The 14,189-nt window shown below is 44.1% G+C and overlaps 1 protein-coding gene across 8 annotated transcripts in view; it reads left to right on the top strand.

Moving 5' to 3' along the window:
• Positions 1 to 14,189, top strand: part of CFAP92 (cilia and flagella associated protein 92 (putative)) — a 74,966-nt gene that overhangs the window by 30,632 nt on the left and 30,145 nt on the right. For 6 of the 8 annotated variants that reach the window (XM_025885728.2, XM_073901726.1, XM_073901728.1 and 3 more), the window contains 3 exons: positions 2,763 to 3,667; positions 11,476 to 11,670; positions 13,631 to 13,928. In XM_025885728.2, coding sequence (XP_025741513.2) covers positions 2,763 to 3,667; positions 11,476 to 11,670; positions 13,631 to 13,928 — 1,398 coding nt within the window. Of the gene's footprint in view, positions 1 to 2,762; positions 3,672 to 11,475; positions 11,671 to 13,630; positions 13,929 to 14,189 lie in introns of those variants that run through there. The other 2 variants (XR_012380973.1, XM_073901729.1) reach the window with 2 other exon arrangements.

Here is a 14,189-nt window from a genome sequence, read left to right as displayed (position 1 = left end):
CTCAGAGTTCGCATCTGTTTGTTGTCTCTCCCCCTTGATAATTGGTCAGCATTCCAGCTTCTTTGTATGTCAAGTAATTTTGAATTATATGTTAGACATTTTAAATACTAGGTTGTGAGACCCTGGGTCTTGTTTAAATCCTATGGAGAATGTTGGCTTTTTGTTTTATTAGACAGTAACCTTAGGGTCAAGCTGTAATTTCCAATTTACCCTCTGTGGCTGTGGTTTTAAGGCCAGTTCAGTTTTCAAAGATTTTGTAGTGAAATCCAAGTCTGTCCTGCATGTGCAGTATTCAGGGGCCAGTCAGACCTGTGCCATGGTTTCTATAGTTCAGTTCTCAAAACCCCGGGTATGCTGCTTAAGGCCAGATCCACACATGCACAGTTCAGGGATAAGCCCAAGTTTACACATAACTTTATGGGACCCCTTTCTTGATTTCCCCCCCTTTCTACACTCTCCAGGTCCTAATGAGTCCTCTTCCTGGTCTGCTGGCTTGAAAGGTGTACCTTTAGTGTTTCCACTCTGACATGCCCTTCCTTGGACCCAGTCTGCCTCTGAGGACAGGTGGTGGGAAGATACATAGAGTAAAGACAATACTGAGGGTTTACCACATACTTTTTGTATCACAGTTCCTCTGGTCAAAAAGGATTTCCCTCTCTCAGATTTTTAGGTCCCTGCCCAGCTGCTGCCACTGCCATCAGATTGTAGCTTTGGAACTTGAGCTTGCATGAGGGCAGGACCTGGAGAGAAAAACAACATAGATCCCTCCAAACTCCCCCTCTTTCTATCCTATGGGGGTCCTTCCTCCCATTCCTTAGAACAGAAAGAGCTCCGACTGTCCATGCCTGGTGCACAATTCTGGGATTCAGGCTTCCTTCTGAGTCCAGTCTGTGACATACAGGAGGAAAATAAACCCAGGAAATTTATAGCCTCGTTGGTTGTACTTTGAGTTTGGTTTCCATTCCCAATTTGCCCATTACCTTTTACTTTTCAGGGGCCTCTGACAGCTGCTCCACACATTCTGTCTATGGTTTCTGGTTGCATTCACTGGGAGATTCAGGGTGGGGTGTGCTTATTCCACTTAACCAAATTTTAAAGTTCATCTTTTACCATTCTTAATTTTTTCTCTTTTACTATTGTTTTGTAGATGTTCTTTTTATATTCTGTATACAAGTCCTTTGTTATATATATATATAGTACATATTTTATGCCAGTCTAGGGCTTGACTTTATTTGATAAAGCCCATTTTAACAGCTTTGGCTGTTATAATTAGTGTTTTTTGTGTCCTGTCAAAGAAGCATTTTCCCATGTTCATAAAGATTCTCTCCTATGTCTTCTTCTTGAAGATGTATAATCTTAGCTTTATATTTAGGTCTATGATTCATCTAGAATTAATTGCATTTTCCTATCCATGAAAATTTATATTTCTCTATTTAGATTTTCTTTAATATCTCTCTGCACTATTTTGTTCTTTTCAGTGTACAGGTCTTACACATTTTTCATTGCATTTCTTTCAGGCATTTTGTTTTTATGCTATTGTAGGTGATATTTTAAAATTATTCATTGCTAGTAAATAGAAATACAGTAGATTTGACCTTGATGATATTCCTTTTTATACACATAACTAAACAGATATATTTATTTTATGTATCTGATCATTCTAATATCTTATGGCATTGTGCAACCAGTTTTACTAGTAGTACCTTTTACCTTAGGTATTTTGTAATTTTTACTGTGGTTTCACATTTAATTGAACTTTCTCCATGGGGATTCTTTGAGGCCTAGGTTGAAAGTAGATTTCTCTAGAAGGTTTTTTTTTTTTTTTTAAAGATTTTATTTATTTATTTATTTATTTGACAGAGAGAGAGAGATAGCAAGAGAGGGAACACAAGCAGGGGGAGTGGGAGAGGGGGAGAGACAGGCTTCCCGCTGAGCAGAGAGCCCGATGCGGGGCTCCATCCCAGGACCCCAGGATCATGACCTGAGCCGAAGGCAGATGTTTAACGACTGAGCCACTCAGGCGCCCCTCTAGAAGGTTTTTTGATAACTTCACCAGGTACCTGGGAGCATATCAACCCAGGATTATTTAAAAGTTTCAGTGTAAAATAAATAGTACACTTGGAGTATGAATTCAGATCACAAACTTGCATAAGGGTGAACTTTTGATTACAAAATCTTAGCATCAAGGTTAAAATATGCAAGATACCCTATTTTCTGTCGCTCCTTTGTGTCTCATTTTCCATGCCCTGTTAAACCCCAGACCTCTGAGCCCTTCTTCACCTTGTTGTAGCTTTCCGCTTGGATACCTATTAATATGCCAGAGGTGAGCTTATGCCAATCCTCCAGATGTCTGGGAAATATGGATTACCTTTTCTAAAAACCACTTATCTCCACCTTTTCTGCACCTAGCCTTGGGCTTGGAAGTAAAAATACAGATGTGCAAAATGCACATGGCCTGTCTTCATGGCACTCAGTTTGGGAGGAGGAAATAGTGACTTAATACTTTTAATAAGTATTAGCCCCTGTCTTGTGTCAGCCACCATCTTGGTGCTTTCGTGTATGTCACTTAATCCTGGGGATGACCTAGCAGAGCAGGCTCTTTCATTGGTACTTTTGCGGGTGAGAAAATCCAGGCCACAGGGGCTGCAGGTGGCAAATGTGGCACTAGGATTTGAGCCCCCTGTGGGAGCCTGCCTTTAAAGGGGAGGCAGAGTGACCACCACTGCAGCCTGTTGATCTGTTGTCACTTCATTCTCTCCTAGAGGCTGTGCATCCCTGTGTACTGCAAGTACCAGTTCTTTAAGACTCCAGTTCACAGAACAGAGGGGCGGCCCCATGGAATCCACATCTACTTCCAGGACATCAATGTCATCTTTCTCGGGGCGATGCAGCCCAGTGACCTGAGGGAATATCTGGAGGGGCCCCCCATGGTGGTGCAAGTTCATGACAGGGACCGCAAGGTAGAGGAGTATTCCCGGAAGCCCACCTTGTTTGGGGATGACCCCTTGGATGCATACGTCAACCTCCAGTCCCTCATCTCTCCGGAAGAGACAGAGAGCAACCCCTTTGAATCCCACAACAAAATATGGGACCCTTATGGGGTTGCCCAGGTCAGTTTTGCCGACCTTCTCCTTGGCCACAAGTACTTGAACTTGGTCGTCCCCATCCACAGCTGTGAGCCCAAGCCCACACACCGTGGCCAGAATGGCAGGAGCAGGAAGGTTGTGGGGTTTCGGGTCCCCACAGATGGCTTCCAGCACAACTCAATGCCGATGGGTAATTACCTCGAGGCCAACTCTGTGCTCAAGCTGCGGGTGGACATCGCTGTGCCACTGCGGGCCAGGGCTGAAGCCCCTGACCCAGAATTTACAGGTGCCCAGTTTGGCCGCATCGTTTTCGTGTTTGACTCCAAGAAGATCTCCCTCCTCCATGACCTGCTGCAGGACATCACCATGATCAATGCCAAGGCCCTTGAATTGGAGGCGTACCCTGTCAGGAACATTCAGCAGATCCTGTCGGCCTTTAAGGTGCGGATGAAGATCCAGGAAAGGCAGGACCTGGATGTGCTCACTGGCTTCCACCTGCTGGATGGGAAGATCCACCTACTCATTCTGGAGGGTTTAGCTGACCAAGGCTTGAAGCGGCTATGGGACAGCCATCAAAGCCGGTGGGTGCGTGGTTTTTTTGTGTTTTATGTAAAAGTCATGATGCCGGGATGCTGAGTGTGTGGAGTGGGGAAATCTTTTGAAGCCAGGCTCAGGTTTAGTGTCCTCATCTTAAGGATGAGAGAAAGATACGTTGATCCAGTTCCTCTCGGGGTTTATTATAGAGCACTTCACAGGGCTCCATCATTGGCCTTGATCCCAGGAGGAATTGCTTGCCTTTAGATGAAGGGAAGACTTTAGGGGCATGTAGAAGAGAGGGTGGTTCAGGAAAATGGGCCCTCCCTTCAGACTCCTGAGGGGCCTACTTGGCTAACCGGGAGAAGAAAGTTCTGTATGGCCCTAAGATGGACACCACAGAGGAATAGATTTCCACCCAGTCTAAGGAGACCTATCTGATGATTTTGAGGCTGGAGAAGCTGCCTAGGCTGCAGAAAGTTCCCCTTCCCTGATGACCTTCAGGTGCACCTGATGATTGCTCAATGGGAATATTGTAGAGACGATTAAAGTTTCAGATTCTGGGCTGGAGCAGGTGGCCCCTTATGGTCCTTCCATTCTTTAGTTTTGGCTTCATGACAATTCTCTTTTCCTTTCGTTATTTGCAAGTATCCTAGTTTGGATTTAAAGGACCTCTTTATTTTTATTTTTTAGATTTTATTTATTTGAGAGAGAGTGAAAGAATGAGGTGGGGGGGGGAGGAGCAGAGGCAGAGGGAGAAGCAGACTCCCCGCTGAGTGCAGAGCCAAACATGGGACTCAGTCCCAGGACCCTGAGATCATGACCTGAGAGGCACGGTGGAGAAGCTGGCATTGTGTCTAGTTACAGGTCCACACAAAAAACTTGTATGTGAATGTTCACAGCAGCATTATCGATAATAGTCAAAAAAGTGGAAACAACTCAAATGGCCATTAATCAATGAACAAAATATATGTCCATATAATAGAATAATATTCAGCCCTGAAAAAGGAATGAAGTACTGATATACACACTTCAACATGGATGAACCTTGGAAACATACTGAGTAAAAGATGCCAGACATAAAAAGCCACATGTTGTATGATTCTGTTTATGTGAAATGTCTAGAATAGTCAACTCTACAGAGATAGAAGATTAGTGGTTCCCAAGGTCTCAGGGGAGGGACGAAGAAATTAATGGGTACAGTTTCTTCTTGGGATGATGAAAATTTTCTAGAATTGGTATTTATGATTGCACAACATTGTTAATATATTAAGAACCACTGAATTGTAAATTAAAAAGGGTGAATTACAACTAAAAAGAGTGTGCAGTGAAGAATCTGGCCTTGCCCCAAAAGGTCTGGCCTTTGCTTTTGGCTTCTGGGAGGTGATATGTCATACCTAATAGGAGTGCCTTTGCTTAGGTTGGGGGATGACTACACCAGAACTTAGGATAGGATGGGACCACCGCACCTGACAGTCATAGGATAGAGGTTGGCCATGCCAGAAAGACCACCAGTGTGATTTTGGGTTAGGGCTTTGTTCTTGCAGTGTCAGTTGATCTGGAGATTGGGATTGCCATGTGGGCAATCAAGCAATTAATCAGTCATGCCTCTGTAATGGAGCCCAAATAAGAACTCTATATACCAAGGCTCAGGGGAACTTCTCTGTGCATATTGTCCCTCAGCAATGTTACAAGGGCAATGCATCCTGATTCCATGAAGAAAGAGCAATGGAAACTTGGAGTTCAGAACCATCCTAGACTCTGCCCTATGTGTCTCTTCCTCTGGCTGATTTTAATCTGTATCCTTTCCCTGTAATAAGCTGTGAGTGTGAGTATAACAGCTTTCAATGAATTCTGTGAGTTCTTGTAGGAAATTGATGAGCCTGAGGGTGGTATTAGGAACACCTTGAACTTCAGTTGGTATCAGAAGTCAGGGCAGTTTGGGGAACTATGACCTAAACTTGGCAGTTTGGCTAAGTCAGGGGGTGTGGTATGTGAATGATATCTCAATGAACAATTTTGTCCCAGTAGAAGAAATAATATAAAATATGTTCACTGGCCCCAGTTCAGTTAAACTACAAATAAAAAATCATTAACCAGGAAAGAATTTCACATGCTTGGAAATTAACAAATACCTCCAAATAAGCCATGGGTCAAAAGTGAAACTGTAATAGAAATTAGACATTATTGAATTGAACAATAATGAAAATAGTATAATATCTAAATTTGTGGGGTGATGTTAAAATGTTAGAGGAAACTTTATAGACTCAAATGCTTATATTAGAAAAAAGGCTGAAAATTAATGATAGATGTTACATTGAAATAATTGTTTTATTTTTTTAAAGATTTTATTTATTTGAGAGAGAGAGAATGAGAGATAGAAAGCACGAGAGGGAAGAGGGTCAGAGGGAGAAGCAAACTCCCTGCTGAGCAGGAAGCCCAATGTGGGACTCGATCCCGGGACTCCAGGATCATGACCTGAGCCGAAGGCAGTCGCTTAACTAACTGAGCCACCCAGGCGCCCCATGAAATAATTGTTTTAAACTGTCAATAAGTTTAAATATGTATCAGAAATTCCAAGAATATAAAAAACATTTTCAGATAAGATAGTTTAATGAGGTTTCTGGATACAAACATTAATGTAAAAATCTCTCGAATTTCTGAATACCATATACATACAAAAATCATTTTTAAAAAAGTTAATGCTTTTAAATGATTATAAAAATATGAAATTCACATGAATAAATTCAACAAAAAGGATTAGAACATCTCTATCATGCATATTATAGAACTTTTAGAAACATTAAAGAAACCTAAGTGAAGAGACCTACCATGTTCGTGGATTGGAACACTCAGTATTATAGAGGTGTCAATTATCCGCAAACCAGATATATCGATTCAAAGCAATCCCAGTTTTAAAAGTATGGAGCTTGAAAAACCGATTTAAAAATTTACATCGTCATGTAAAAAAAAAAACACTCTTGAATAACAACAAGATAGGAGAACTTGTTCTACAAGATATCAAGGCTTCTTATAAAACTAGTGATTAAGACAATTTATTGGATCAAGGATAGACAAGCAGACATATGGAATATAATAGAAAATCCAAAAACAGACCTACATGTAAGCAGTCACTTGACATATGACGTGTGACATTGCAAGATCAGCAGCAAATGAATATACTAAAACCATTGAATTGTACACATTAAAAGGGTGAATTTAGATAATTTGATACCACTTCACACAGACCAGTTTGGCTGGAATTAAACATGTCAGATAATAGCAAATGTTGACAAGGATGTGGAGAAATCAGAATTGTCATTCACTGCTGGTAAGAATTAGATGAATTAGATGGTAAAGTCACTTTGGAAAACAGTCTGGCAGTTCCTCAAATGACTAGAAAGAGTTACTGTATGACCCAGCAGTCCCACTTCTAGGTAAATGCCCAAGATAACTGAGAACATATGTCCACACTAAATAGTATATAACTGTTTATGAGAGCACTATAAGAGCCATTAGATGGAAACAATCCAAATGTCCGTTAACTGCTGAATGGCTAAACAAAATGTGACATAGAAATACAATGAACTATTATTTGGACATAAAAAGTAATGAAATACTGACTCACACTACAGCATGGATAACCCTTGAAAACATTAAGTGAAGTGAAAGGAGCCAGTCACAGAAGACCACATATTGGACGAGTCATTTATATGAAATGTCCAAAATAGGCAAACCCTATAGAGACGGAAAGAGGGTCAGTGAATACTTAGGGCTGTGGGTCAGGGGGTGAGAGTATTAGGGGGTGATAGGTTTCCTTTTTAGGTGATAAGAAAGCTTGAAAATTGATTGTGAAGACGGTTGCATGTATCTGTGAATAGACTAAAAATGATTGAATTATACACATTAAATGGATGAATTATAGGGCACCTGAATTAAATCTCAATTGAAAAATACCTCTGGCAGACAAAAAAAAAAAATCTGTGAGGAAAGGAGAAACTTTTCGAAAAATGGTGTTGGCAAAATTGTTTGTCCATAAGAAAAAAGGAAAATAATTTCCTACATCAAACCATTCACAAAAGTCACTTCCAGCTGCATTAAAAATCTGTGTACATTTTCAACTTTTGAAAGAATTATAGACTCACGGGAAGTTTAAAGACTGTTGCAGAGATCCCACACACCATTTCCCCACACTGGTTACAACTTACTTATAACTATAGTGCCGGATCTAAGCCAGGAGACCAATGCCAGTACAATGTGCGGGTTGTTTGTGCCAGTTTATCACATACAAATCTGTGTGACCACTACTCTAATGAAGACCTTGAACTAGTTATACCACCGCAGAGAACCCCCTCATGCTGTGTGTTCATAGCCATGCCCACCCTCTTTAACTGTCTTGTTTTCCATCTCCATAATTTTTTCATCTGTATGTGATCTTACATATTAGTGGAATCATATAGTGGATGACCTTAAGAGATTGTTTTTTCCCACTCAGCATAAAGTGCTAGAGATCCACAGTCTTGCATGTATCCATAGTTTGCTCCCCTTTGTTGCTGGGTAGTGTTTCATGGAACGGATGTGCCACAGTTTCACCATCTACCTGTTGAGGGACGTTTTGTTTAGATTATTACAAATGAAGCTGCTGTGAACAATAATTTACAGGTTTTTGGGTGGGCATGTTTTCTTTTTAATTGGATTATAATTGACTTACAATATTCTATCAGTTTCAGGTGTACAAGACAGTGATTTGATATTCTTATACATTGCAAAATGATCACCATGGTAAATCCAGTTACCATCTGTCACTATACAAAGTTATTATAATATTATTGACTCTATTCCCTATGCTGCACATTACATCCCTGTGACTTATTTATTTTAAAACTGGAAGTTTGTACCTCTTAATCCCCATCAGCTGTTTCACCCATTCCTCCCCCACTCCCAGCCCCAGCAGCTACCAATTTGATCTCTATACCTGTGGAATGTTTTGTTTTGTTTGTTTGTGCTGGTTTTTAGATTTCACATGTAAGTGAAATCATACAGTATTTGTCTATCTCTGTCTGACTTATTTCACTGAGCATAACACCCTTTAGGTTCATTCATGTTGCAAATGGCAAGATCTCATTCTTTTATGTGGCTGAGTAATATTCCATTACACACGCACCTCCCGCACATCTTTATCCATTCACCTATCCATGGACACTTAGAGATTGCTTCTATATCCTGGTTATTGCAATAATGCTGCAATGAACATAGTGGTGCACATATCTTTTTGAATTAGTGTTTTCATTTGCTTTTGGCCGAATAGCCAGTAGTGATTTGCTGGATGATAAAGTAGTTCTGTTTTTAAATTTTGAGGACTCTCTATGCTGTTTTCCACAGTGGCTGCACCAGTTTGCATTCCCACCCATAGTGCACAAGGGTTCCCTTTTCTCCACATCCTCCATCACCAACACTTGTTATTTCTTGTGCTTTTGATAATAGTCATCTGACAGGTGGGAGGTGGTATCCCATTGCGGTTGTGATTTGCATTTCCCTGATGTTCAGGGATGTTGAGGTCTTTTCATTGTGTCTGTTGGCCATCAGCTTCTGTTTAGCTGCTCTGCCCATTTTTTGATTGGGTTGTTTGTTTTGTTGTTGTTTTTGAGTCATATGAGTTCTTTTTTTTATTTTTTTTTTGAGTCATATGAGTTCTTTATGTATTGTGGATATCAATCCCTTAGTGGGTATATTGTTTGCGAGTAGCTTCTCCCATTCAATAGGTTACCTATTCTTTTTGTTCATTTCCTTCACTGTGCAAAAGCTTTTTAGTTTGATGTAGTTCCATTTGTTTATTTTTGCTTTTGTTGCCCTCGCCTGAGGAGACATAACCAAAAAAATATTACTTAGACCAATGTCAAAGAGCTTATTGCCTGCGTTTTCTTCTAGGAGTTTTTTGGTTTTATTTAGGTCTTTAATCCATTTGAGTTGGTGTTTGGTGTAAGCAAGTGGTTCAGTTTCATTCTGTGCATGTAGCCGTCCAGTTTGCCCAGCACCAGTTGTTGAAGAGACTGTTTTCCCATTGAATGTTCTCTCCTCCTTTGTCATGCATTAATTGACATCTGAATCCTAAGTTTATTTCTGGATTCCTTATTGTGTTCCGTCGATCTGCGTGTCTGTTTTTGTGCCACTGCCCTACTATTTTGATGACTACAGCTTTGTAGTATAACTTGAAATCTGGAATTGTGAGACCTCCAGTTTTGTTTTTCTTTTCAAGATGGGTGGTTCCATACAAATTTTAGGATTGTTCTAGCTCTGTGAAAAATGCTATTGGCATTTTGATAGGGATTGCACTGAATGTGTGGATTGCTTTGGGTAGTATAGACATTTTAACAATATTTGTTCTTCCAGTCCATGAGCACGGAGTGTCTTTCCATTTGTTTGTGTCATCTTCAGTGTCTTCCTTTCCAATCTGTATTTCCTTTGTGTGATGGAGAGGACCTGCAGTCCTGTTATACATATAAGAGTGGTGACATCCTTGCCTTGTTTCTGATCTTTGATGGAAGACATTAGTCTTTGCACATCACAAATATGATGTTAGGTGGGTGCCTGGGTGGCTCAGTTGGTTAAGCAACTGCCTTCGGCTCAGGTCATGATCCTGGAGTCCTGGGATCGAGTCTCGCATCGGGCTCCCTGCTCAGCAGGGAGTCTGCTTCTCCCTCTGACCCTCCCCCCTCTCAGGTGCTCGCTCTCTCTCATTCTCTCTCTCAAATAAATAAATAAAATCTTTTAAAAAATATGTTAGGTGTAGGTTTTTTGTAGATGTCCTTTATCTTTGAGGAGTTCCACTCTGTTCCTAATTCACTAAGAGTTTCCTAATTCACTGGTTCACACAATTCACAAAAATAAATTCCAGATAGATTAAAACCCATTTGGAATAATTATAGATTCACAATCAGTTGCAAAAATGATACAGGGTAGTTCCATGCACCCACTACCTAATTTCCTCCAATGGTGACATCTGACAAAAATAGAATGCCTTATTGATGGACACAGTGCAGTCAACTAGACCACAATTACCTGATCTTATTCAGAGTTCACCAGAAAAGAAAAATCCGTTTCCGAAAAGCAAAATGAGAAAGCGTTTAGATGAGTAGGATAAAGAAAGTTTTCTTGAACAAGACAGAAGTACACAGGATAAAGGAAAAAGATGCTGGATCCAGCTACATTAAAGTGAATAACTTCTGTTCATTCAAAGATATCATAAAAATTATGAAAAGACAGACTGAGAAAAAAATTATTTGCAGTGTGTGGAGCTGGTATCCTGAATATGTAAAAACACCCATGAATCAATAAGAAAATGAAAACAGGCCAAGGGAAGAGTGGGCAAAAGACTTGAAGAGGTACTTCACCAAAGAGGAAACCCCATAACCAAACACAGAGTCACCGAGGGGATAGGCAGGGTCTCTGCTGCCTTCCCTCAGTTTCCACGAGGTGCAGGAGCGACATGTACCAACACAGGGGAGTGGCGTAGTGGGGTGGGCTTAGAAACTCTGCCAGGCTGGGAGTGCCAGCGAGCCAAGCGTGAGCAGGGACAGAGAATGGGAGCGGGGGCAGAGCAGGAGGAAAATGAGGCAGTGTTCAGGATTCTCACTGCCAAGCTTTGGAAAGATCATCTATCAGCTGTTTTACTATTTTTTTCAGATGATTTATTATTAATGCATTCCTTTTTTTTTTTTCGTGTGTTTTTAAACAAGCAAAAAGAGAAAGAAAAAGGAAAAGAAAAAGAAAAAAGTTCTGCCACAGGGCACAACCGCAGAGCATTCCAGGAGCCCGCAGAGCAGTGCTAAAGCCCTGCCCCGTGGCCTCCTTGCAGAATCACCAAAGCGGAACAGGGCAAATACAAGGTGCTCTACAACTCCGCGCTGCGGTTCCGCCACCGCCTCTACGCCGACCTGGAGACCATCCTGTACCAAGTGCACCTCTTCAAGCCGTTGTCACAGCTCATGAAGCACTCGGCGCTCTACATCCACAACAGCGTTCTACAGAAGGCCTTCCAGGCCCTGACCAGGTGCGCCAGGCTGCCACGGGGGTGAAGGCCACCTCCCTGGGGGTGCCCATGGGGGGGTGCACCAGGGCGTGCAGGGGTGCCACCCGTGGTGGTGCAGGAGCCCCTCCAGGGGCCAGGGGCAGAGGCAGAGGGAGAAGCAGGCTCCCTGCTGAGCAGGCAGCCCGATGCTGGGCTCGATCCCAGGACCCCGGGATCATGACCTGAGCTGAAGGCAGACGTTTAACGACTGAGCCACCCAGGCGCCCCAGTTTTTATTATTCTTTATGCCCAAAGGAGCCGAGCCAGGAGTGGACCCCGAGCCTGTGTCATTCCCAGTGACTATCCCACACGCTCTCCCAGGGGGGTTTTGGAAACACTGGGGAAAGAAGGGCAATTTACTCCAACACAGGTCACACGAAGTTATCTGCTGTTCTTGGGGAATAGCCTAGAACAGCCTGAGCAGTGAGTGATGACCAGAACCAGATCCACCAGGCCTGCCACAGTTTTCTCTACCAACTGAATGTTTGCTTTTGTTTGCTTCTCCCCTAACCTCCTGTGCAGAAAGGCATCCCCCAAAGATCCAGATCCTCCACTATGTGCATGCCTTTACCTGTGCTGTTCCTGTGCTGGGCACCTCCCCATCCCGCCCTGCCCCCAGGCCTTCTGCTGGTGACCCTGCGAAGCTGTGAGCTCCTCCTGCTGGATTGAGCGTGGCTCATTGTCTGGGAGGGCCTTCTCCATTCATGTAGGGAGCAGGAGGGCTGAGCGAGGCACCCCCAGTTTGGAGTGGAGACTGACAAAGCGTAGTGCACTGGGGTCCCTGGGACCATGGCCAGCCTGTGCTGGGCTTTGTGGGGGCAGCGAAGGACAGTGACTGGTTCTTTCAGGAAGTCACGAAGGGCTGACCTTGTGCGACAGTGAGCAGGCCTTCATCAGGTAGACAGTCCACTCACTGTAGCCTGGGGCTGAGGGGGCAAACCATCTCTCTTTAGGCTTTAAAAACCAGCAACAGCCCTGGTTGGGAGTTGGCTCCCAGCTTATCAAATGTGTTAATAAAGGAGAGGGTGGAGCCAGGAGGGAGAGGAAGGGAGAGAGCCCAGCGACGTGGAGGGGACTTAGTCCCATTATCCTGCAGCTCTGCCTGAGGGGCTAGGCAGGTGTGGGTTGGGAACCCCACAACAGTAGGCCGAAGCTGCAAGTCAAGAAGGGTGGACGGTGCAGTGGGCCTCAGCAGGTTCGTGTTGGGGAAGTGCTGGAGCATTTGGGTGTCCAGAGCCTCGGCGGTCAGTGAGGGGACGCTGGGCCCTGCCCTGCCTTAGGGAAAGAGAAGAAAACTGCTATTTATTAAGCATTCACAGCATCCCGGGCAGCTGCACATTCATCATGGCTTTATTCACATCTGAAAGGCCAAGGGGTGGGCCAGGGACCTCAGCTGGTGAAAGGCAGAGACGGTCCTCAGGCGTATGCGCCTCACACTGGACCTCAGAAGTGCCAGAGACACTGAGCAGCGAATAACAGCTCCTGACACGGATTCTGCAGAGCGTCAGCGTGAACCGAGTGCCCACAGCACAGCGGGCCCCTGGGAGAGGGCTCAGTCCTTGAGCTCTGCTGAGATACGAGGCTGAGTGTGAGGTGCCCTCTTCCTGTGGCGGGAGATCTACAGCCCTGATGGCTAGCTGGCTGGGCTGCTCCCTGGTGGGCTATGGGTTGGTGACAGGCATGGAATAAGGCCACAGTAGCAGAAAAATAATCAGAGTGGATTGTGGGAAGCCTTTAACTTCTGGGGGCTGGGAGGAGAGCAAAAAGGAGGCATTCTCTTTTGTGGGCTCGTCCAGGTGGAATCGAAGCTTTGCATCTCTGAGTTCTGTGACCTGGGATGAGCTAAACAACTCCTGAGCTTCATGTTCTCTTGAAAAATGGGACTGGTTTGATGGATCTTGAAAGGTAGGTGAGGCCATGTGGGTGGCCCTCTGCCTTGCAGGATCTACTGCATCTGCCATCACAGCACCAAGCTCAGGGAGGTGATCACCAGAGACCTGCTGCCATCCTCCGCCATGGTCAAAGACTTGAGCCAAGAGCTGGGGCTGCCCATTTCACAAGACGATCTCACAGATGGAAAAGTGATGGTCTTGCCATCTCAGCTGGCCCCCTGTCTTGAGCACTTCCTAAGTCGGAAATCCACTCTCGCTTATGAGATCCAAGCCCACAGGGACAAGTACCTGCAGTGGCGGAACACCATGGTGCTAACTAACAAAGGCCGGGAGCCCAGCCTGATGCAGGTGGGTGCTCTCTCCTCCCCAGGTCAGGGGTCCCAGGCCTTGGCTCCACTTGGGGCTGTCCAGTCACCTGCAGGGAGATGCAGGCTAGATGACCCGTGCCTGTATCTGCTCTCCTGGGATCCTGGGCGGGGTGGGCAGGGAGTATAGGCCGCGGGGCTGAACCGGGGCAGAGGCATGCACTCCCAGCCCTCAGGGCCCCATCTTAAGAACTGGGGTGTGTGTGTGTGTGTGTGTGTGTGTGTGTGTGTGTGTGTGTGTGTG

The sequence above is a fragment of the Callorhinus ursinus genome, unplaced genomic scaffold (assembly GCF_003265705.2).
Source record: "Callorhinus ursinus isolate GAN/ISIS: 27379988/994484 unplaced genomic scaffold, GSC_fseal_2.0 scaffold15, whole genome shotgun sequence".
NCBI classification, from domain to species: Eukaryota; Metazoa; Chordata; class Mammalia; order Carnivora; family Otariidae; genus Callorhinus; species Callorhinus ursinus.
Note: the sequence above shows the minus strand (reverse complement) of the source record. Positions and strands in the feature narration are given on the sequence as shown.